This window comes from Nerophis ophidion, linkage group LG10 (assembly GCF_033978795.1).
Source record: "Nerophis ophidion isolate RoL-2023_Sa linkage group LG10, RoL_Noph_v1.0, whole genome shotgun sequence".
NCBI classification, from domain to species: Eukaryota; Metazoa; Chordata; class Actinopteri; order Syngnathiformes; family Syngnathidae; genus Nerophis; species Nerophis ophidion.
In genome coordinates, this window is record NC_084620.1 from 60914578 (window position 1) to 60938653 (window position 24076).

General features: G+C 43.6%; 1 protein-coding gene and 1 long non-coding RNA gene across 4 annotated transcripts in view; one reads left to right on the forward strand and one right to left on the reverse strand.

The window, feature by feature from the left end:
• Positions 1-12279, reverse strand: part of LOC133561101 (uncharacterized) — a 26495-nt gene extending 14216 nt beyond the window's left edge. For both annotated transcript variants that reach the window (XR_009808578.1, XR_009808577.1), the window contains exons 1-2: positions 12095-12279; positions 4860-4948 (exon numbers count right to left, since the gene is read on the reverse strand). This is a non-coding gene — a long non-coding RNA (uncharacterized LOC133561101). The remainder of the gene's footprint in view (positions 1-4859; positions 4949-12094) is intronic.
• Positions 1-24076, forward strand: part of grm8a (glutamate receptor, metabotropic 8a) — a 460233-nt gene that overhangs the window by 378645 nt on the left and 57512 nt on the right. For both annotated transcript variants that reach the window (XM_061914324.1, XM_061914323.1), the window contains exon 7: positions 21823-22026. In XM_061914324.1, coding sequence (XP_061770308.1) covers positions 21823-22026 — 204 coding nt within the window. The remainder of the gene's footprint in view (positions 1-21822; positions 22027-24076) is intronic.

The following is a 24076-nucleotide window of genomic DNA, read 5'->3' on the forward strand; positions in this document are numbered from 1 at the left end:
AGATACAACCAGACACTTCTACATACAATAAAAAGTAAAAGAAACATATCCACTGTGGTGGCCTCTGCGGTGTTCCACGCCATCGTCTGCTGGGGAGGAGGGAGCATGGCCAGAGACAGGAGCAGACCCAACAAAGCAACCAAGACAGCCGACTCCACTCTCGGCCAGTGTCCAGTCCGAATGGATGAGCGAGGATACGTCCAAGGTGACTGAGGTGTCCGACACCTGCTCACCCAGTCAAGACACCGCGAAGCCTCTCCGTCCCAGCGCTCAGTGCTAGCTCCGCAGTCCTGTCCCTTCATCCGCATCTCCTCCAGTACATCCAAACAGACTCTGGTGTAGCAGAGACCCAGCAGCTGGTCTCCATAGCCAAAAGGCTCCCGGGAGGCAGATCCAGAAGTCCACAAAAAAAGCACCACAGAGGTCACGAAAGTGACACCCCTTGTCACACAGTCCCAAAGGGTCCCGGACCAAAAGGCAAAAAAATATAATAAGACATGAAAACAAGAGGGGATAAGAGATACGTGTAGACTGCAAGATGATGGCAGTCACACATAAGAAACACGTGTAGACTGCAATGTGATGGCAGTCACACTTAAAAGATACGTGTAGACTGCAAGATGATGGCAGTCACACAGATACGTGTAGACTGCAAGATGATGGCAGTCACACATAAGAGACACGTGTGGACTGCAACATAATGGCAGTCACACAAGAGATACGTGTAGACTGCAACATGATGGCAGTCACACAGAGGAGATATGTGTAGACTGCAACATGATGGCAGTCACACAGAGGAGATACGTGTGGGCTGCAAGATGATGCAGTCACACATGAGAGATACGTGTGGACTGCAAGATTATGGCAGGCACACATGAGAGATACGTGTGGACTGAAAGATGGCAGTCACACGAGAGATACGTGTGGACTGAAAGATGGCAGTCACACGAGAGATACGTGTGGACTGCAAGATGATGGCAGTCACACATAAGAGATACCTGTACACTGCAAGATGATGGCAGTCACACATGAGAGATACGTGTGGACTGCAAGATGATGGCAGTCACACAAGAGATACGTGTAGACTGCAATGTGATGGCAGTCACACATAAGAGATACGTGTAGACTGCAAGACGATGGCAGTCACACATAAGAGATACGTGTAGACTGCAAGACGATGGCAGTCACATAAATACGTGTAGACTGCAAGACGATGGCAGTCACACATAAGAGCTACGTGTAGACTGCAAGATGATGGCAGTCACACATAAGAAACACGTGTAGACTGCAATGTGATGGCAGTCACACTTAAAAGATACGTGTAGACTGCAAGATGATGGCAGTCACACAGATACGTGTAGACTGCAAGATGATGGCAGTCACACATAAGAGACACGTGTGGACTGCAACATAATGGCAGTCACACAAGAGATACGTGTAGACTGCAACATGATGGCAGTCACACAGAGGAGATATGTGTAGACTGCAACATGATGGCAGTCACACAGAGGAGATACGTGTGGGCTGCAAGATGATGCAGTCACACATGAGAGATACGTGTGGACTGCAAGATTATGGCAGGCACACATGAGAGATACGTGTGGACTGAAAGATGGCAGTCACACGAGAGATACGTGTGGACTGAAAGATGGCAGTCACACGAGAGATACGTGTGGACTGCAAGATGATGGCAGTCACACATAAGAGATACCTGTACACTGCAAGATGATGGCAGTCACACATGAGAGATACGTGTGGACTGCAAGATGATGGCAGTCACACAAGAGATACGTGTAGACTGCAATGTGATGGCAGTCACACATAAGAGATACGTGTAGACTGCAAGACGATGGCAGTCACACATAAGAGATACGTGTAGACTGCAAGACGATGGCAGTCACATAAATACGTGTAGACTGCAAGACGATGGCAGTCACACATAAGAGCTACGTGTAGACTGCAAGATGATGGCAGTCACACATAAGAAACACGTGTAGACTGCAATGTGATGGCAGTCACACTTAAAAGATACGTGTAGACTGCAAGATGATGGCAGTCACACAGATACGTGTAGACTGCAAGATAATGGCAGTCACACATAAGAGATACGTGTAGACTGCAAGATAATGGCAGTCACACATAAGAGATACGTGTAGACTGCAAGATAATGGCAGTCACACATAAGAGATACGTGTAGACTGCAAGATTATGGCAGTCACACATAAGAGATACGTGTAGACTGCAAGATGATGGCAGTCACACAAGAGACACGTGTGGATGATGGCAGTCACACAAGAGATACTTGTAGACTGCAACATGATGGCAGTCACACAGAGGAGATATGTGTAGACTGCAACATGATGGCAGTCACACAGAGGAGATACGTGTGGGCTGCAAGATGATGCAGTCACACATGAGAGATACGTGTGGACTGCAAGATTATGGCAGGCACACAAGAGACACGTGTGGATGATGGCAGTCACACAAGAGATACGTGTAGACTGCAACATGATGGCAGTCACACAGAGGAGATATGTGTAGACTGCAACATGATGGCAGTCACACAGAGGAGATACGTGTGGGCTGCAAGATGATGCAGTCACACATGAGAGATACGTGTGGACTGCAAGATTATGGCAGGCACACAAGAGACACGTGTGGATGATGGCAGTCACACAAGAGATACGTGTAGACTGCAACATGATGGCAGTCACACAGAGGAGATATGTGTAGACTGCAACATGATGGCAGTCACACAGAGGAGATACGTGTGGGCTGCAAGATGATGCAGTCACACATGAGAGATACGTGTGGACTGCAAGATTATGGCAGGCACACATGAGAGATACGTGTGGACTGCAAGATTATGGCAGGCACACATGAGAGATACGTGTGGACTGAAAGATGGCAGTCACACGAGAGATACGTGTGGACTGCAAGATGATGGCAGTCACACATAAGAGATACCTGTACACTGCAAGATGATGGCAGTCACACATGAGAGATACGTGTGGACTGCAAGATGATGGCAGTCACACATGAGAGATACGTGTGGACTGCAAGATGATGGCAGTCACACATGAGATACGTGTAGGTAGACTGCAAGATGATGGCAGTCACACAAGAGATACGTGTAGACTGCAATGTGATGGCAGTCACACATAAGAGATACGTGTAGACTGCAAGACGATGGCAGTCACACATAAGAGATACGTGTAGACTGCAAGACGATGGCAGTCACACATAAGAGATACGTGTAGACTGCAAGACGATGGCAGTCACATAAATACGTGTAGACTGCAACATGATGGCAGTCACACAGAGGAGATATGTGTGGGCTGCAAGATGATGCAGTCACACATGAGAGATACGTGTGGACTGCAAGATGATGGCAGTCACACATAAGAGATACCTGTACACTGCAAGATGATGGAAGTCACACATGAGAGATACATGTGGACTGCAAGATGATGGCAGTCACACATAAGAGATACGTGTAGGTAGACTGCAAGATGATGGCAGTCACACAAGAGATACGTGTAGACTGCAATGTGATGGCAGTCACACATAAGAGATACGTGTAGACTGCAGTATGACTCAAGTAAACAAGGCCAACATTTTATATGTTCCACTGAAAATATAGAACATACACGCGGCGCTCAACATTCTATCAAAATGTTTTAGCACGACTTTGTTAAGCTATGAAGCCACACCGCTTGATATACTTCGACAGCGACTTCTCCCCCGTCATCTTTGTTGTAGCGGTGTAGCGTGCAAGGACGGGAGTGGAAGAAGTGTCAAAAGATGGCGCTAACGGTTTTAAGGACATTCGGACTTTACTTCAATCAACGACCGGAACTCTACAATAACTAAAGGTCCTTGGGTGAATAATGTAAACTCACAATACCGGTATGTTTTAGCAGTTGGATGGCCATTCAACATGAAAGCAATTTGAAGAAAAAACATAAGGAGTGTATAAATATATACAATTCCATTTAAATAAATCAGTGTCTCTGGATCTTGTTCAAATCTCAGCTCAGATTATAGTTCTTGGAAAAAAAGACGGCAGTACAGTCCATGTCCTGCAAGTAAAGGTGAACATTTGTAAAGTGTTGGCTGGAGAGTCTCCTACCAGTCCAGACACAGCAGGTGGTGAGCTTCCTGGCTGGAATCTTCCAAGACCGATCCTTGGACTAGATGCTTCTTTTCTTTAGCTGGCCATCAGAAAGAGAAGCCTGGCCGGTGTAAGACAGGACTATTCTTATAAACCTTTAAAATAATTTTAGGATCTTTGAACACATATACCTTATTACCTTTTAAATTCCTTCCTCTTCTTTCCTGACAATTTAAATCAATGTTCAAGTTTTTTTGTTTATCATAAATGTAGCCTGTATGTTACTTAAGTAAAGCACTGTACAAGTATTAAGTAAACAAGGAATTATATAACCGGGCTAGATCAGAAGGAACTAAATTCAGCTCAAGGAATGGAGAGTAATGAAGACTGATCACAGGGTTTAAATGGTACCAAATTATATTAAAGAATTAGAGGAAAAATAAACAACAAACAGACATGTAAATTCAAATGGCCATTCACATTTTCAACATAAATTACAGAAGGTTCAATATTTACAATGTGATACAGTACTTGATTCAGTCCTTGTTTTTACCAAGAATGGTGTAAGCGCAACACGACAGTTCATTAAACGACCTCGCAAAGTCCACGTTGTGGTGGCAGTGTCCAGAGGGGTTTTAGTGAAGGTAACGGGGTAAATGTGAAGGTTCAGGACGACATTAATGAACTCGTTGCGTTATGAAACACCAAAGGGAAAAAACAGAGCGGCTCCTGAGGAGCCTCCTACCTGCCCGGGGCTCGGTTGGGTGGATGCAGTTCGGTTGGTTCGGTTCCAGGCATAAAGCTTCAGACTCTAGTCTCGCCATCCAACATGTCCTGCACAACACGGGCAGGACCAGTCAACTTTCCAGTGCGCACACACAAAATACATTCAGATACTAAACACTAAATAATACTACTGTATTCAAATAGCAAGTATTTTTCTTAATACTGTACAATAATTCATGAATCCAATTAGAATTAAAGCTGCAGGCAGCTTTGGTCGGGTCCGCCTTTGGCTGCTGCCCCCGAGACCCACGGCCGGATAAGCTGTAGAAGACGCCTTGGTGCCACTATTTTGAGAATCTAATGCATTGTGAAAGTAATGCAGTTGTTGTCCATCCATCCATTTTCTACCGCTTATTCCCTTTCGGGGTCGCGGGGGGCGCTGGCGCCTATCTAAGCTACAATCGGGCGGAAGGCGGGGTACACCCTGGACAAGTCGCCACCTCATCGCAGGGCCAACACAGATAGACAGACAACATTCACACACTAGGGACCATTTAGTGTTGCTAATCAACCTATCCCCAGGTGCATGTCTTTGGAAGTGGGAGGAAGCCGGAGTACCCGGAGGGAACCCACGCATTCACGGGGAGAACATGCAAACTCCACACAGAAAGATCCTGAGCCTGGATTTGAACCCAGGACTGCAGGACCTTCGTATTGTGAGGCAGACGCACTAACCCCTCTGCCACCGTGAAGCCCTGCAGTTGTTGTATTGAAGTGAAAATATCAAACTTCCTGTTGATTTTTGCTAAAGTATGTTAATTATTCAAATGTAGGGCTAAATGAGACCGACATAGTGGTTTTTGTTTCATGTCTCTTTTCCTACCAGAAGTTACAAGCAGTTTTGTCCGTTTTTTCTTCCTAGGAGCAATTTGTCTGTGTTGTATTCCTAGGGGGCGCTAGAGCACAATTTTGAGTTTTGGGGGTTGTTTTTTTTATTAGCCAAATTACAGCTCAAAGAGGCAGAAATAGCATTTTTTTGCGAAAATTTTGCTTTGAAGGGGTTTTTGCCAACTTCCTGTTGATTTTTGCTATAGAAGTTTCAATTGGAAAAAATGTAGGTCTAAGTCAGACCTACATAGAGGTTTTTGTTTCATGTCTCTACGACAGGGGTGCCCACACTTTTTCTGCAGGCGAGCTACTTTTCAATTGACCAACTCGAGGGGATCTACCTCATTTATATATATCATTTATATTTATTTATTTATGAAAGAGACATTTGTGTAAACAAGTTAAATGTGTTTAATGACAATACAAGCATGTGTAACACATATAGATGTCTTTCTTTCACAAAGACAAGAATATAAGTTGGTGTATTACCTGATTCTGATGACTTGCATTGATTGGAATCAGACAGTAATGATAACGCCCACATTTTCAAATGGAGGAGAAAAAAAGTTGTCCTTTCTGTACAATACCACATGAAAGTGGTTGGTTTTTGGCATCTACTTCATCCAGCTTCCATACACTTTACAAGAAAAACATTGGCGGCAAATTCCGTAGCTTGCTTGATTGACATTCACGGCACCCGAGGGTCTTGTGAGATGACGCTGGCTGCTGCCAGTTCATTATTATGAAAAAATGACAGAGGGGAAGGCTAGAAACACTTTTTATTTCAACAGACTTTTGCGCCGTCCCTTCCGTCAAAACTCTAAAGGCCGACTGCACATTTCCTATCTTCACAATAAAAGCCCTGCTTCATGCTGCCTGCGCTAAGAAAATAAGAGTCTCGGAAAGCTGGCGTGCACAAGTGATGTGCACGCCAGCTTTCTGAGGGACCGCTTGTGCACGCCAGTTTTCCGAGACTTTGTATTTAGTTAGCGCAGGCAGCATGAAGCAGGGCTTTTATTGTGAAGATAGGAAATGTGCAGTCGGCCTTTAGAGTTTTGACGGAAGGTACGGCGCGAGAGTCTGTTGAAATAAAAAGTGTTTCTCGCCTTCCTCTCGGTCATATTTTCATAATAATGATCTTGCAGCAGCCAGCGTCATCTCACAAGACCCTCCGGTACCGTGAATGTCATTTAAGTGACGTCTTGGTGAAGATTGATGATCACTAATATTTAGGTCTATTTTTTTTAAAAGCCTGGCTGGAGATCGACTGACACACCCCCCGCGGTCGACTGGTAGCTCGCGATCGACGATAATAAGTCTCATCTTAAAACTCATCTGTATACTCTAGCCTTTAAATAGACCTCCTTTTTAGACCAGTTGATCTGCCGCTTCTTTTCTTTCTCCTATGTCCCCCCCTCCCTTGTGGAGGGGGTCCGGTCCGATGACCATGGATGAAGTACTGACTGTCCAGAGTCGAGACCCAGGATGGACCGCTCGTCGGGACCCAGGATGGACCGCTCGCCTGTATCGGTTGGGGACATCTCTACGCTGCTGATCCGCTTGAGATGGTTTCCTGTGGACGGGACTCTCACTGCTGTCTTGGAGCCACTATGGATTGAACTTTCACAGTATCATGTTAAACCCGCTCGACATCCATTGCTTTCGGTCCCCTAGAGGGGGGGGGTTGCCCACATCTGAGGTCCTCTCCAAGGTTTCTCATAGTCAGCATTGTCACTGGCGTCCCACTGAATGTGAATTCTCCCTGCCCACTGGGTGTGAGTTTTCCTTGCCCTTTTGTGGGTTCTTCCGAGGATGTTGTAGTCGTAATGATTTGTGCAGTCCTTTGAGACATTTGTGATTTGGGGCTATATAAATAAACATTGATTGATTGATCGACGTAATGGGCACCCCTGCTCTACGACATTGCTAACGGAAGTTACAAGCAGTCTGGTTTTTGTTTTCTTCCTAGGGGGCGCTAGCGCGCAATTTTCAATTTTGGGGTTTGGATGCTTAATATGTTGGGGTGGCCTACCGTACCGATGTGTGTGCCAAATTTGATGAGTTTTGAAGCATGTTAAGGGGGTCAAATTACAGCACGTAGGTGCGGAATAAAAAAGAAAGAATAATACTTAAAGCTGCAAGCAGCGTTGGTCGGGTCCGCCTTTGGCCGCTGCCAAGCCCTGGTCTAAGTCAGACCTACATAGAGGTCTTTGTTTCATGTCTCTACGACATTCCTAACAGAAGTTAAAAGCAGTTTTGTCTGGATTTTTTCCTAGGGGGCACTGGAGCGCAATTTTGACTTTTGGGGTTTGTTTTTTTTATTAGATGGCAATTTTCACCAGTCCTGATGTGTGTTTAAAATTTGGTGAGTTTTGAAGCATGTTAAGGGGGTCAAATTACAGATCAGCGTTTCTGGATGTTGTTGATAAATGGCTTTCGCTTTGCATAGTAGAGCTTTAACTTGCACTTTGAAGCATTTTAAGGGGGTCAAATTAGAGCTCAAAGAGGCAAAAATGACATTTTTTAGGAAACTTTGCGCAGGAGTTATTTGAAGGCGCGTAAAATCAAAACCGGAGCAGTAATCAAAACTTTGTTGGACAGTTTTAATCAAAAGGGTTCAATCTCTCTCCTGTGCGAGTTTGAAGCCGAAACGAAAAACGCACTCGGAGGAGTTTACGTTTGAAAAAGGTGACGGATTTTTACAAAACTTTTATTTTGAAGGGGTAATTTTTAACTTCCTGTTGATTTTTGCCGAAGGATGTCCATCCATCCATTTTCTACCGCTTATTCCCTTTCGGGGTCACGGGGGGCGCTGGCGCCTATCTCAGCTACAATCGGGCGGAAGGCAGGGTACACCCTGGACAAGTCGCCACCTCATCGCAGGGCTAACACAGATAGACAGACAACATTCACACTCACATTTACACACTAGGGACCATTTAGTGTTGCCAATCAACCTATCCCCAGGTGCATGTCTTTGGAGGTGGGAGGGGCCTATCCCCAGGTGCATGTCTTTGGAGGTGGGAGGAAGCCGGAGTAACCGGAGGGAACCCACGCATTCACGGGGAGAACATGCGAACTCCACACAGAAAGATCCCGAGCCTGGATTTGAACCCAGGACTGCAGGAACTTCGTATTGTGAGGCAGACACACTAACCCCTCTGCCACTGTGAAGCCCCCGAAGGATGTCAATTATCTAAATGTAGGTCTAATTGAGACCTACATAGAAGTTTTTGTTTCATGTCTTTCCGACATTCTTACCGGAAGTTACAAGCAGTTTAGTCTGTGTTTTCTTCCTAGGAGCAGTTTTTTCAGTGTTTTATTCAAAAATAGCACTAGAGCGCAATTTTGAGTTTTGGGGTTTGGTTTTTTTCATTAGATCGCAATATTCGCCAGTCCTGATGTGTGCGCCAAGTTTGGTGACTTTTGAAGCATTTTAAAAAGGGGTCAAATTACAGCGCATAGAGGCAAAAATTGCATTTTTTGCAAACATTTTATTTTGAAGGGGTTTTTGCCAACTTCCTGTAGATTTTTGCTGAAAGAAGTGAGTGTATGAAAATGGGGTCTAAGTCAGACCTACATAGGAGTTTTTGTTTCATGTCGCTATGACATTCCTAACAGAAGTTACATGCAGTTTTGTCTGTAATTTTTTCCTAGGGGGCGCTAGAGCGCAATTTTCATTTTGGGGGATTGGTTGCTTAATATGTTGGGAAGGTTTGCTATACCGACGTGTGTGTCAAATTTGGTGAGTTTTGAAGCATGTTAAGGGGGTCAAATTACAGCGCGTAGGTGCGGAATAATAAAACACAGCAGTTTCAATAGGGTCCTTGGCCCATGGCATGGGCCAAGGACCCTAATAAATAATTGTTATATCCATCCATCCATCATCTTCCGCTTATCCGAGGTCGGGTCGCGGGGGCAGCAGCCTAAGCAGGGAAGCCCAGACATCCCTATCTCCAGCCACTTCGTCTAGCTCTTCCCGGGGGATCCCGAGGCGTTCCCAGGCCAGCCGGGAGACATAGTCTTCCCAACGTGTCCTGGGTCTTCCCCGTGGCCTCCTACCAGCTGGACGTGCCCTAAACACCTTCCTAGGGAGGCGTTCGGGTGGCATCCTGACCAGATGCCCGAACCACCTCATCTGGCTCCTCTCGATGTGAAGGAGCAGCGGCTTTACTTTGAGTTCCTCCCGGATGGCAGAGCTTCTCACCCTATCTCTAAGGGAGAGCCCCGCCACCCGGCGGAGGAAACTCATTTCGGCCGCTTGTACCCGTGATCTTATCCTTTCGGTCATGACCCAAAGCTCATGACCATAGGTGAGGATGGGAACGTAGATCGACCGGTAAATTGAGAGCTTTGCCTTCCGGCTCAGCTCCTTCTTCACCACAACGGATCGATACAACGTCCGCATTACTGAAGACGCCGCACCGATCCGCCTGTCGATCTCACGATCCACTCTTCCCCCACTCGTGAACAAGACTCCTAGGTACTTGAACTCCTCCACTTGGGGGAGGGTCTCCTCCCCAACCCGGAGATGGCACTCCACCCTTTTCCGGGCGAGAACCATGGACTCGGACTTGGAGGTGCTGATTCTCATTCCGGTCGCTTCACACTCGGCTGCGAACCGATCCAGTGAGAGCTGAAGATCCTGGCCAGATGAAGCCATCACGACCACATCATCTGCAAAAAGCAGAGACCTAATCCTGCAGCCACCAAACCAGATCCCCTCAACGCCTTGGCTGCGCCTAGAAATTCTGTCCATAAAAGTTATGAACAGAATCGGTGACAAAGGACAGCCTTGGCGGAGTCCAACCCTCACTGGAAACGTGTCCGACTTACTGCCAGCAATGCGGACCAAGCTCTGACACTGATCGTACAGGGAGCGGACTGCCACAATAAGACAGTCCGGTACGCCATACTCTCTGAGCACTCCCCACAGGACTCCCCGAGGGACACGGTCGAATGCCTTCTCCAAGTCCACAAAGCACATGTAGACTGGTTGGGCAAACTCCCATGCACCCTCAAGAACCCTGCCGAGAGTATAGAGCTGGTCCACAGTTCCACGACCAGGACGAAAACCACACTGTTCCTCCTGAATCTGAGGTTCGACTATCCAGCGAAGCCTCCTCTCCAGTACACCTGAATAAACCTTACCGGGAAGGCTGAGGAGTGTGATCCCACGATAGTTGGAACACACCCTCCGGTCCCCCTTCTTAAAGAGAGGGACCACCACCCCGGTCTGCCAATCCAGAGGTACCGCCCCCGATGTCCACGCGATGCTGCAGAGTCTTGTCAACCAAGACAGCCCCACAGCATCCAGAGCCTTAAGGAACTCCGGGCGGATCTCATCCACCCCCGGGGCCTTGCCGCCGAGGAGCTTTTTAACTACCTCAGCGACCTCAGCCCCAGAAATAGGAGAGTCCACTGCAGCTTCCCCAGGCACCACTTCCTCAAAAGAAGACGTGTTGGTGGGATTGAGGAGGTCTTCGAAGTATTCCCTCCACCGATCCACAACATCCACAGTCGAAGTCAGCAGAACACCATCCGCACCATACACGGTGTTGATAGTGCACTGCTTCCCCTTCCTGAGGCGGCGTATGGTGGTCCAGAATCGCTTCGAAGCCGTCCGGAAGTCGTTTTCCATGGCTTCCCCGAACTCTTCCCATGTCCGAGTTTTTGCCTCCGCGACCGCTAAAGCTGCACACCGCTTGGCCCGTCGGTACCCGTCCACTGCCTCCGGAGTCCTATGAGCCAAAAGAACCCGATAGGACTCCTTCTTCAGCTTGACGGCATCCCTCACTGCTGGTGTCCACCAACGGGTTCTGGGATTACCGCCACGACAGGCACCAACAACCTTGCGGCCACAGCTCCAATCAGCCGCCTCGACAATAGAGGTTATATCAATTGTTATATCAAAATATTAATTTTCTAATATTATCAAAATGTACCAATTGCATCCACAAATAAAGTGCATAGCAGACAGTGGTTGACTGGACTGCATCATAAAATACATTGGATGCATAGCATTGACAACATCAAACAATTAACACAACCCAGAAACAAATCAGACAATTGTTGACAGTGTTAACATTTCATTCAGTTGACTATATTCAGAGAAACAAATCAGACAATTGTTGACAGTGTTAACATTTCATTCAGTTGACTATATTCAGAGAAACAAATCAGACAATTGTTGACAGTGCTAACATTTCATTCAGTTGACTATATTCAGAGAAAAAAATCAGACAATTGTTGACAGTGTTAACATTTCATTCAGTTGACTATATTCAGAGAAACAGACATAGAAGTAGATGCTAACAACTCCATTCAAAATGAATGTAGCGGCTAAGCTACACGGATGCAACTCACCAATTCCGCAGATAAATCCCACTTAACACTCTCGCACGACGACCCACGGGTTTAGTAGTTGGCTCCTGCAGTTCGACATTATTACATTTCAGTTAAAAGAACTTAGTTAATAATTAAAAGCGTCAAAACCGAGTCACACACAGCAACGTGCCTCTCGCTCTTCCTGGTAGCAGCCCACTCCTGGATTTGTGCTTCCCGCAATAGGTCACGTGACAGCGTGACGCAATGACGCGCGCGGTCATGTGACCGCGTGACGTAATGACGCACGCAAAGACACGAAAATAAATAGGATATTTACTCATTATTTTATTGGCTAAGTTTTATATTCATAAATGTAAGTTTCTTAATACCTGTCCTATCTTTTGTGCCTTTAAAAAAGATCTGGAACTTTACATTAAAACCCTGTCTACCTCTAACAACAAAAAGGCTGTGAAAACGATGATGCTGTGTTCCAAATTTAAGTTCTTTGATGTATCTGAATAAGCCTACGGCTTTGCATTTTGTTTATTATTTATATATATATATATATATATATATATATATATATATATATATATATATATATATATATATATATTTGTATTCTATTTTTATTATTTTGAACTTACAACCCCCTGGCGCTGTTTTGTACTGTTTTCATAATGTTTTATAATGTTTTATATTGTTGTTTGACTTACTGTTTGTAATTCTTAAAATTTATAAATAAACCTTTGAAAAAAAAAATAAATAAATAGGATATTTAATTGGGATTTGAAAGGTTATTTAAATAGAAAGGATATTTAAGTAAAATTATATTTAAATAGAAAGATATTTAATTAGAAATAATATTCAATGGGGTTTAGAGAGCATATTTAAATACAATTATTTAAATAGGAAGATTTAATTAGAAAGAATATTCAATGGGGTTTTAAAAGGATATTTAAATGAGGATATTTAATGGGATTTTGTCACCCAGGTTACATAAAGAATAATAAATACATTTTAATTTAATTCTTTATTATAGCTTCTGTTTATTTGACAAAGAATATTTGTGAAATATTTCTTCAAACTTATTATGATTAAAATTCAAAAATAATATTCTGGAAAATCTAGAACATCTGTACAATCAAATTTAAATCTTATTTCATGGTCTTTTGAATTTCTTTTAAAATTTTTGTTCGGGAAAATCTAGAAGAAATGATGATTTGTCTTTGTTAGAAATATAGCTTGGTCCAATTTGTTATATATTCTAACAAAGTGCAGGTTGGATTTTAACCTAATTAATACATGTCATCAAAATCCTATAATTAATCTTAATCAGGATGTTCCGAAAATTCTTTTTAAAAATGTTTCAAAAAGATTCGGATTGGCTAGTTTTTCTGTTCATTTTCTTTCGGTTGAATTTTGAATTTTAAAGAGTCGAAATTGAAGATAAACTACGTTTCAAAATTAAATTTTCATTTTTTTTCGTGTTTTCTCCTCTTCTAAAATTAATCTTAATCAGGAAAAAAAATACAATTTTTTTTAATTCTTTCAAAAAGATTCAAATTAGCTTGTTTTTCTCTTCTTTTTTTCAAATTTAATTTTGAATTTTAAAGAGTTGAAATTGAAGAAAAAATGTGTTTCAAAATTTCATTTGATTTCTTTTGTGTGTTTTCTCCTCTTTTAAACTGTTCAATTAAGTGTTCTTTAATCATTTATTTTGTACAAAAAACGTTCTGTATAAGAAAAAAAAATGTACGACGGAATGACAGACAGAAATACCCATTTTTTTGTTATATATTTATCTGTTTCTATATATATTTAATGTGAGAAATCATTAAGATGATCAGTGTTTCCACAAAGATAAATATCATTAATTATTGATAACAACATAAAATTAAAAAGGTAAATTGAGCAAATTGGCTATTTCTGGCAATTTATTGAAGTGTGTATCAAACTGGTAGCCCTTGGCATGAATCAGTACATAAGAAGTAGCTCTTGCTTTCAAAAAGGTTGCTTTAATTTCCAGCAACTTGTCTCTTTTCACAGTCCGTCTCTCTGTCCCTGGCTCCCACACTAACTCCAACCATGTGTCTCATGCCGGCTGCTGCTAATAACGGCAACAGGTGATTAGATAACAAGGCCCACCTGGGCCATTTACTCACATGTCGCTGTCTTTGAGGTCGGTCCTTGCACACCCCGTTCCGCGGAAAGCCCGCAGGCCACACCCCCCCTCCACATACTTGTGCGTTGAAGCACAGTACAAGCCATCAAGCGTTGCGGCTTCATAGCTTACCAAAGTCGTACAAAAACATTTTGATATATTTTTGTGCGCCATGTGTAATGTTTTATATTTTCGATGGAACATATAACGTGGTGTTGTTTACTTGAGTCATATTGCAGTCTACACGTATCTCTTATGTGTAACGGCCATCTACTGGTCTCACTTATCATTTCATCACGTACCAAATAAAATATCTTTGAGTTTGGTAAGCACAACCAGATTTATTCTGTACATTAAGCGCATCGGGTCATAAGGCGCACCGTCGATTTTGGAAAAAATGAAATGATTATTAGTTCGCCTTATAGTCCGAAAAAATTAGATAACATGGCCCACCTGTCGCTATCTTTGAGGCCGATCTATGCACACCCGTTACGCGGCATCGCCCGCAGGCCACGCCCGCAGGCCACGCCCCCCTCCACAAACCCCCTGATTGAGAGGCCAGGGTGCTAGAAAACGAGCTAAAAGCCTGAGCTGTCAAGCTTATGGCCGGCGCAAAATCTTACAATGTCAGGGTTCAGCTAATGCCTTATAGTACTGTAGATGTTGCCCTCTAGTGGGTTCTTCAGACCACCACACACTTCCAGGAGAGCCCGGAATTCTAGGTATATCACTACTTTATTTTTCCTCCAATTGTGCAAAGTGTCTTTTCCGCGTCTGTGTCTCTCAGCAGCACCTCCAACTCCAACAACTGGTCTCATCACGGCTGCTGCTAATTAAGGCGACAGGTGATTATACAATCAGATAACATCGACGCACCTGTCGCTGTCTTCGAGGTCGGTCCTTGCACACCCCGTTCCGTGGCAGGCCCGCAGGCTACGCCCCCCTCCACAAACCCCCTGATTGAGAGGCCAGGGTACTAGGAAACAAGCTAAAAGCCTGAGCTGTCAAGCTCATTGTCCAGCGCAAAATCTTACGATGTCAGGGTTGAGCTATCAACTTATGTGGTATTTGGCCTTATAGGACTGTAATGGTTGCCCTTTAGTGGGTTCTTCAGACCACCACACACTGCCAGGAGAGCCTGGAATTCTGGGTATAACACCGTTTTATTTTTCCTCCAGTCGTGCAAAGTCTATTGCTTTTCGAACAAAGTGTATTTTCCGCGTCCGTGTCTCTCAGCAGCACCTCCAACTCCAACAACTGGTCTCATCACGGCTGCTGCTAATTAAGGCGACAGGTGATTAGATAACAATTCCCACCTGGGCCATCGACGCACCTGTCGCTGTCTTCGAGGCCGTTCCTTGCACACCCCGTTCGGCGGCAGACCAACAGGCCACGCCCCCCCCTCCACAAGGACAAGCTGATGACGGCCTCCATGAACGCCTTGTTTGGCTTTATTTGCGGACTATTAGCTGTGATTACGCCACGTCTGCATGACTTTATCAAGCCGGTTCCAGGGTCCTTTTTTTTTTCTTGTTTTTTACCTCCCTAGATTTGTCACATTTGGCTGTGCTGTGTTTGTTTCCGGCTGCTTTGTGAGGCACGGACCAGCCTCAGTATGGATGTGGCCAGCGTGGTGACAAAAGGCCGTATTGCTCGTCTCGTGCAGGAAATGCAGGATTATGGATGTCATGATCATGAAAGGCAGCGTCAATAGTCCTAAACTACACGCTGACATCCGGCCACTTAAAGGCCATAATAAAAAAAACACCCACAAGCGATACCTCACTGGAGAATGGAAGGTACGCCAAAGTACCTTTCAGACTAAAAGCAGTGTTTTTGTTTTGTTTTGTTTATTCTCTCCACCCCCCTCAAACTATGTGCCTAATGTCGGAATCATGCACTCAAAGAAAGTTTTCTGACTTGAAACCACCTGAAGCGATTTTTCCTTCTCCGTTATGTCAAAGTCCATTAAGTGGGTCCAATGACAGGAGGCCGGCGCCTATTGATGCTTCCTGTTCCGCTTCTTTTGCTGCGTTTTGTGCACAGCCACAAACCTCTTTTATTTGGACTCGAGCAGAGGTGTCAAAGTTATTTCCACCAAGGGCCACATCACAGCTATGTTTGGCCTCCAGAGGGCCACTTCTACTATTAAAAAATGCTTTATATTATTAGATTTTTTTTTTTAACTGATATGTAAAAAAATAAAAATGTGAAGTTGCAATAATCCATCCATCCATCTTCTTCCGCTTATCCGAGGTCGGGTTGCGTTGATTGGAGTAAAAAAAGTATTTACTTTTTTTATTTAGAGAAAAAAATGCTGTAAAAACCACAGTAAGTTTCACAATTTTACCCCAAAATGTATTGTTACTTTTACATTGCAAAATATGATGGATAACTTGCTTTGAAATCATTATTATTAGTATTTATTTCCATTTTAAAAAATGGTTTGAATGTTTTTTTTTTAATTGTATTTTTTTTATTTTTTTTATAGAAATAAATACTAATAATAATGATTTCAAAGCAAGTTATCCTTCAAATTGTGCAATGTAAAAGTAAAAAAAAAAATGGTTTGAATGTTTTTGGGCTTCACGGTGGCAGAGGGGTTAGTGCGTCTGCCTCACAATACAAAGGTCCGGAGTAGTCAGGGTTCAATCCCGGGTTTGGGATCTTTCTGTGTGGAGTTTTGGAGTTTGCATGTTCTCCCCGTGACTGCGTGGGTTCCCTCCGGGTACTCCGGCTTCCTCCCACTTCCAAAGACATGCACCTGGGGATAGGCCCCTCCCACTTCCAAAGACATGCACCTGGGGATAGGCCCCTCCCACCTCCAAAGACATGCACCTGGAGATAGGCCCCTCCCACCTGCAAAGACATGCACCTGGGGATAGGCCCCTCCCACCTCCAAAGACATGCACCTGGGGATAGGCCCCTCCCACCTCCAAAGACATGCACCTGGGGATAGGTTGATTGGCAACACTAAATGGTCCCTAGTGTGTGAATGTTGTCTGTCTATCTGTGTTGGCCCTGCGATGAGGTGGCGACTTGTCCAGGGTGTACGCCGCCTTCTGCCCGATTGTAGCTGATATAGGCGCCAGCGCCCCCCGTGACCTCAAAGGGAATAAGCGGTAGTAAATGGATGGATAGATGGATGTTTGAATGTTTGATAACATATTTTTGCATAATTGGAGAATATTTAGAACCACTAAGACTCTGATCCGAGGAAACAATTGGTAGAGAGAGAGAGAGAAAGACAGAGAGAGAAAAAAGCGCTCACCTACTCTGCATTTTCGACAGCTAAATCGATATAAAGGTAGCGGCTAAAAGGTTAGCATGTCTGGAAGTGACATCTTTGTAAATGTTGAGTCCTTGTGGGTGAGTTTCCCCCGCGATGTCTTAGTGATGAGCATGTAAAATGTCAATGAAGGACAGGGCGCTTCATGTGAAAGTCTGCAAATGTATTCCTAGCCCCTTCCTGCTCCATCACTATAGGGAGGGGCACCGAGTCCGGTGCTCTTTTGTCACAGACCAAAATCCTGCATCACAGTGCCAAGTTTTAGTACCTTGACGGTCAGTTCAGCAGCACTGAGAGCAGATTCCTCTAGGTCACAGGTGTCAAACTCAAGGCCCGGGGGCCGGATGTGGGAGACCGGGCTTTCTGCTCGGCCGCTCCCGGTCTGTGGAACGCTCACCCTGACCACCTGAGGGCACCGCAGACCATTTTAAGTCAAAGACTGGATCTGACCAATCTAACACTGGATCTGACTATTTTAAGTCAAATACCCGATCCGACCAATCTAAGTCTGACTAGATCTGACTAACCTAAGTCAAATACTCGATCCAAACAATCTAAGTCTGACTAGGTCTGACTAATCTAAGTCTCGGACTAAAAATCTGACCGATCTAAGTCTAAAACAAATCAGATCAATTTAAGTCTACGAACATGGACTGATGAATCCTACTTCGGGCTCCAGTACTCTGGATTGCCCTCCCGGTAACGGTTCGAGATGCTACCTCAGTAGAAGCATTTAAGTCTCACCTTAAAACTCATCTGTATACTCTAGCCTTTAAATAGACCTCCTTTTTAGACCAGTTGATCTGCCGCTTCTTTTCTTTCTCCTATGTTCCCCCCTCCCTTGTGGAGGGGGTCCGGTCCGATGACCATGGATGAAGTACTGGCTGTCCAGAGTCGAGACCCAGGATGGACCGCTCGCCTGTGTATGGGTTGGGGACATCTCTACGCAGCTGATCCGCCTCCGCTTGAGATGGTCTCCTGTGGACGGGACTCTGGCTGCTGTCTTGGATCCGCTTGAACTGAACTCTCGCGGCTGTGTTGGAGCCACTATGGATTGAACTTTCACAGTATCATGTTAGACCCGCTCGACATCCATTGCTTTCGGTCCCCTAGAGGGGGGGGGGGGGTTGCCCACATCTGAGGTCCTCTCCAAGGTTTCTCATAGTCAGCATTGTCACTGGCGTCCCACTGGATGTGAATTCTCCCTGCCCACTGGGTGTGAGTTTTCCTTGCCCTTTTGTGGGTTCTTCCGAGGATGTTGTAGTCGTAATGATTTGTGCAGTCCTTTGAGACATTTGTGATTTGGGGCTATATAAATAAACATTGATTGATTGATTGATTGATTGAATGTGAGGCGAAACGTCTTCCGAGACAAACAAACAGAACAGTCCAGTTGCGATTGAATAATCAGTTCATTCAATGTTGTCAACAAGTCCAGTTCCAGTCCCAGACCTGGTCTTTGGACACCCTTGCCATACAGGTCCCTAACACGTGATAGTTTTAACCTTTTCTTCTGCTTTGGCCACGCCTACAACCCACCTGCTCGCCTGTATTCTGTTCTCAGGACCTCGTTGTTGCCTCAGAGACGCCTGTATCGATTGTGGTGGTTCAGCTGTGGTTAAAGCGTCTCAGCTCAAGATGGGTTTTGATTTTTTATTTGATTTTTTATTTTTTTTTCCTTTTCATCGCCCCAAGGTGGCTGCTTCTTTAAGGACAGAGCATTAGGTACACCAGCGCGGGAGATGTTCGCCAATGGCGCCCAGAGGCAAATATGCAAGTTCTTTTCTATCGCTGACTCAATTATTGAGCGCGTTTATGAAATAGTCATGCCTGCAGAAGGCGCCTTCGTATATATATATATATATATATATATATATATATATATATATATATGTATATGTATGAAAGTACGCCTGTAAATGTTTCAGCACGCCATTATGTACTTCTCTCCGAATCAGCGTGTGATACAAATTGTGGTCACGTGACAAAGCGAGGGGTTCAAAGAGCGGTCATTTATTTTGTCCCGCCTGAACTCAAACAGGGAAATGCCATTATGAGGACATCACCAGAGGGTTCTTGCACCTGCAACTTTGCAACCAGGGCGTGAATGGACTCTCTTTCTCCTCATCAAAGGACACTTTTTTTTTTGTAAGCCTTTTCCCACTGCAGTTCTTCTTTTAATAGCATGTATTCATAATTCAACACCGCCTACTGCCCTCCGGTTCACAGCAGCTCGGCGAGCCTCTAAGTCGAAAACTAGGTCTGACCAATCTAAATCTGAAACTAAATGTTACCAATCTAAGTCTAAGACGAGATCAGATCTCACCCATCGAAGTGTAAGACCAAATCTGACCATCTTAAGTCAAAGACTAGATCTGACCAATCTAAGACTGGATCTGACTAATCTAAGTCAAATACTCGATCCAACCAATCTAAGTCTGACTAGATCTCATTAATCTAAGTCTTGGAATATAAATCTGACCAAGTTAAGTCTGAAACTAGACTTGACCAATCTAAGACTACATCTGACTAATCTAAGTCAAATACTCGATCAGACCAATCTAAGTTTGACTAGATCTGACTAATCTAAAAGTCGGGTAACATATGATCTGACCAATCTAAGTCAAAAACTAGATCTGACTTATCTAAGTCTAACAAATGATCTGACTTATCTAAATCTAATATATGATCGACCAATCTAAGTCAAATACTAGATCTGACTAATCTAAGTCTCAAACTATGACCATTTTAAGTGAAAGACTAGATCGGACCAATCTAAGTCTAAGACTCTATCAGATCTGACCCTTTGAAGTGTAAGACCAAATCTGACCATTTTAAGTCAAAGACTAGATCAGACCAATCTAAGACCAAATCTAACTAATCTAAGTCAAATACTCGATCTGACCAATCTATGTTTGACTAGATCTGACTAATCTAAAAGTCTAACAAATGATCTGACCAATCTAAGTCTAACATATGATCTGACCAATCTAAGTCAAATACTAGATCTGACTAATCTAAGTCTGAAACTATGACCATTTTAAGTGAAAGACTAGATCGGACCAATCTAAGTCTAAGACTCGATCAGATCTGACCCTTTGAAGTGTAAGACCAAATCTGACCATTTTAAGTCAAAGACTAGATCGGACCAATCTAAGTCTAAGACTCGATCAGATCTGACCCTTTGAAGTGTAAGACCAAATCTGACCATTTTTGAGTCAAAGACTAGATCGGACCAATCTCAGTCTAAGACTCGATCAGATCTGACCCTTTGAAGTGTAAGACCAAATCTGACCATTTTAAGTGAAAGACTAGATCGGACCAATCTAAGACCAGATCTAACTAATCTAAGTCAAACACTCGATCTGACCAATCTATGTTTGACTAGATCTGACTAATCTAAAAGTCTAACAAATGATCTGACCAATCTAAGTCTAACATATGATCCGACCAATCTAAGTCAAATACTAGATCTGGCTAATCTAAGTCTCAAACTATGACCATTTTAAGTGAAAGACTAGATCGGACCAATCTAAGTCTAAGACTCGATCAGATCTGACCCTTTGAAGTGTAAGACCAAATCTGACCATTTTAACTGAAAGACTAGATCGGACCAATCTAAGACCAGATCTAACTAATCTAAGTCAAATACTCGATCTGACCAATCTATGTTTGACTAGATCTGACTAATCTAAAAGTCTAACAAATGATCTGACCAATCTAAGTCTAACATATGATCTGACCAATCTAAGTCAAATACTAGATCTGACTAATCTAAGTCTCAAACTATGACCATTTTAAGTGAAAGACTAGATCGGACCAATCTAAGTCTAAGACTCGATCAGATCTGACCCTTTGAAGTGTAAGACCAAATCCGACCATTTTAAGTCAAAGACTAGATCGGACCAATCTAAGTCTAAGACTCGATCAGATCTGACCCTTTGAAGTGTAAGACCAAATCTGACCATTTTAAGTGAAAGACTAGATCAGACCAATCTAAGTCTAAGACTCGATCAGATCTGACCCTTTGAAGTGTAAGACCAAATCTGACCATTTTAAGTCAAAGACTAGATCGGACCAATCTAAGTCTAAGACTCGATCAGATCTGACCCTTTGAAGTGTAAGACCAAATCCGACCATTTTAAGTCAAAGACTAGATCGGACCAATCTAAGTCCAAGACTCGATCAGATCTGACCCTTTGAAGTGTAAGACCAAATCTGACCATTTTTGAGTCAAAGACTAGATCTGACCAATCAAAGACCTTCTGCTTTTTTAAATTGTATTTTAATTGTGTGTCTCTCCTGGTGTCTCAGGTTTGGAGAAAGTGGGCCGCAACTCCAGCTACGAGCAGGAAGGCAAGGTGCAGTTTGTGATGGACGCAGTGTACGCCATGGCCCACGCCCTGCACCACATGCACCGCAAGCTGTGCTCCGGCTACCCGGGACTGTGCCCGCGCATGGCCAGCAGCATCGATGGCAAGGAGCTGCTCAGCCACATCCGCGCCGTCAACTTCAATGGTGAGCAGGGGGGGGGGGACTAACTCATTAGCAGACCACATCATGCCTTCACTAAGACTAGCCGGCAAGTCACTTGTTTTGATGCAAAATTAATGGAATATAATATCATTTTTGCATTTAAAAGTCTCTACATTGCCTCATCATGTACAAAACACAACACCAGTGAAGTTGTCACGTTGTCTAAAAAGTAAATAAAAACACAATACAAATCATTTTCAACTTATATTCAATAGAATAGACTGCAAAGACAAGATATTTAACGTTGGAACTGGTAAACGTTGTTTTTTGCAAATATTAGCTCATGTGGAATTTGATGCCTGCAACATGTTTTGAAAAAGCTGGCACAGGTGGCAAAAAGGACTGAGGAAGTTGAGGGATGCTCATCAAACACTTATTTGGAACATCCCATAGGTGAACAGGCTAGTTGGGAACAAGGATCACAAACAAGGATCAATCAATCAATGTTTACTTATATAGCCCTAAATCACGAGTGTCTCAAAGGGCTGCACAAGCCACAAAGACATCCTCGGTTCAGAGCCCACATCGGGGCAAGGAAAAAGTCACAACCCAGTGGGATGTCGATGTGAATGATTATGAGAAACCTTGGAGAGGACTGCAGATGCAAGCTCCAGGGGAGACCGAATGCAATGGACGTCGAGTGGGTCTAACTTTATATTGTAAAAGTCCAGTCCATACTGGATCTAACATAATATTGTGAAAGTCCAGTCCATAGTGGATCTAACATAATAGTGTGAGTCCAGTCCATAGTGGGTCTAAAATAATAGTGAGAGTCCAGTCGATAGTGGATGTAACATAATAGTGAGAGTCCAGTCCATAGTGGATCTAACATAATAGTGTGAGTCCAGTCTATAGTGGATCTAACATAATAGTGTGAGAGTCCAGTCCATAGTGGATCTAACAAAATAGTGTGAGTCCATTCCATAGTGGGTCTAATATAATAGTGTGAGAGTCCAGTCCATAGTGGATCTAACATAATACTGAGAGTCCAATCCATAGTGGATCTAACATAATAGTGAGAGTCCAGTCCATAGTGGGTCTAACATAATAGTGTGAGAGTCCAGTCCATAGTAGATCTAACATAATAGTGAGAGTCCAGTCCATAGTGGGTCTAACATAATAGTGTGAGAGTCCAGTCCATAGTGGATCTAACATAATAGTGAGAGTCCAGTCCATAGTGGATCTAACATAATAGTGAGAGTCCAGTCCATTGTGGATCTAACATAATAGTGTGAGTCCAGTCCATAGTGGATTTAACATAATATTGTGAAATCCAGTCCACAGTGGATCCAACAAAATAGTGTGAGTCCAGTCCATAGTGGATCTAACATAATAGTGTGAGAGTCCAGTCCATAGTGGATCTAACATAATAGTGAGAGTCCAGTCCATAGTGGATCTAACATAATAGTGAGAGTCCAGTCCATAGTGGATCTAACATAATAGTGTGAGTCCACTCCATAGTGGATTTAACATAATAGTGAGAGTCCAGTCCATAGTGGATCTAACATAATAGTGAGAGTCCAGTCCATAGTGGATCTAACATAATAGTGTGAGTCCACTCCATAGTGGATTTAACATAATAGTGAGAGTCCAGTCCATAGTGGATCTAACATAATAGTGAGAGTCCAGTCCATAGTGGATCTAACATAATAGTGAGTGTCCAGTCCATAGTGGATCTAACATAATAGTGTGAGTCCACTCCATAGTGGATTTAACATAATAGTGAGAGTCCAGTCCATAGTGGATCCAACATAATAGTGTGAGTCCAGTCCATAGTGGATCTAACATAATAGTGAGAGTCCAGCCCATAGTGGATCTAACATAATAGTGAGAGTCCAGTCCATAGTGGATCCAACATAATAGTGTGAGTCCAGTCCATAGTGGATCTAACATAATAGTGAGAGTCCAGTCCATAGTGGATCTAACATAATAGTGAGAGTCCAGTCCATAGTGGGTCTAACATAATAGTGTGAGAGTCCAGTCCATAGTGGATCCAACATAATAGTGAGAGTCCAGTCCATAGTGGGTCTAA